Below are 1,787 nucleotides of genomic sequence, written 5' to 3' on the forward strand. Positions count from 1 at the left end.
TGTTAGTATGTGTAGTACAAAGTACATACCCTATGCCTACATTGGCAGCGTGGGGTTCAGGTACAGACAGGCAGACTAAGAAAAGTATTCAAGAACATTTTCTCGGAACTTCAAATGAAGTGCTCGACAAAGTTTCGTACTCATAATCGACGTAACTATTGATGTCGAGTGACTTTCTCGACTGATCAACGACAGGTCTTGAATACAGCGATCAACTTTAGTCCTAGTGCAGCCAACACTAGTTAGGTCCCGAGAAAAAAATTCTCTAGTACTGCCCTAAAAAGACACACACAGGTACGTATTCTTGATTAATACAAACAATATAAGCCATTCTCGTATGGGATAATTTTTTTCTCTGCCTCTCAGAAGCCGTGGCTGGATTTATCTCTTCATTATGAAAGTAGACGAGCAGACAGACATATCTTCAGACACATAAGGACACTCTCCGGTTAGTAAAGGTGTCCCAATACCCCAAGTCACCTGTCTCCTTGTTCAGTTACTCTCAGCCTATTTATCTCCCTTTATCCGTGTCAACGAAAATATTATAGATATCCCCTAGGCCTAGAGTACACGTAATAACCTTGATATGGTATAGCCCAGCATGACATGCCATACAATAGAATCTTATGAAATAATTGTTCTAGACTCCTTCGGATAAAAAGATATTCACTCTACTGATCCTGATTAGACTGGTTGCTAAGCAGAAAATAATTTAGAAAATCAAGCGTAAACACGAATGGGTGTATTTTCACATTCAAAAAGACTGGTTTATTAAGATATATGAAAAGCCAGATGTAAACACTCAAGGACGACCGCGCCGAACTCGTTGGCTGTGTGAAAATAATTTTTCAACCTGACAGTTGCTGCTTGCATTGTGTAGTCACGTTTCGAGCACAGGTGTGAAGGTTGCGTAACAGAGATGAGAAAAAGACTCGGCAATGTTAAGAAAGGCATTCCATTAGCTGGGATGTGGAAGCAAGCGGTTTTCTCCTGTTTTCACGAATTTCTTCTCGTTTTTGCTTGTATTTTTAGTGTTATTTTGAAGTATATTTGTTGTGTGCGAAATATATTAACTAACCCTATTTTCCATGTCAATTTCTCTTGTTTTTTGTCACTACTCATGTGTATACTTTGTCTACATAATAACCTTAAAAAATCGTTATATATAATATTACCATATGTTTATTACTATATAATTACCATACTAGTTACATATATACAATCACTCATCAATAATAGCAAGGTTAATGTATTTGCAATAACTAAAGACATGTGTATCTACAGAACCAAATTCAGGACCTCAGATTCGAAATAACTCTCTCTTATCTTCACTTGGTCTCTTTGTTATTCAAATTAGATTAACACAGATCATCTAAAATAAGTATTATCATAACTGCCTAGCGATCCCCATGTGAAATCCACATTTTCCTCACTGCCAACACTTACCAAATAAGGCGATAATAACCTCTCACAGATCGGGGTCTCCACGTGTCTTACCCCGACTTGAATACATAAAAGATTCCTCAGACAGAAACATTTATCCTCAGGCTGCCAGCTACTACTGCACGAGGATGGGCTTTGAACCCTACGCCTACAAGGGCTTGGAGACAGGGTCACGGGAAGTGTGCTGCCATGTCGTTAGACAGAACAAGGTAGGTATGTCTAATTGTATTTGTGATTATTATGTGTGTTTCTTATTGATATTATTTTTAATTGTTCATTCAAGCCCTATAGTAGATTTTGTATTCCATTGCATACGGAGTTAAGTATTCAAAACAATAAAGGGT

General features: G+C 37.7%; 1 protein-coding gene across 1 annotated transcript in view; it reads left to right on the forward strand.

Annotated features, from left to right (window-relative positions):
- The window catches only part of LOC119594129 (4-hydroxyphenylpyruvate dioxygenase-like), a gene marked incomplete at its 5' end in the record, with an annotated part of 14,629 nt that overhangs the window by 7,530 nt on the left and 5,312 nt on the right, over positions 1-1,787 (forward strand). The window contains 1 exon segment of the mRNA XM_037943194.1: positions 1,548-1,652. Coding sequence (XP_037799122.1) covers positions 1,548-1,652 — 105 coding nt within the window.

Source organism: Penaeus monodon, chromosome 33 (assembly GCF_015228065.2).
Source record: "Penaeus monodon isolate SGIC_2016 chromosome 33, NSTDA_Pmon_1, whole genome shotgun sequence".
In the NCBI taxonomy this organism is placed as follows: Eukaryota; Metazoa; Arthropoda; class Malacostraca; order Decapoda; family Penaeidae; genus Penaeus; species Penaeus monodon.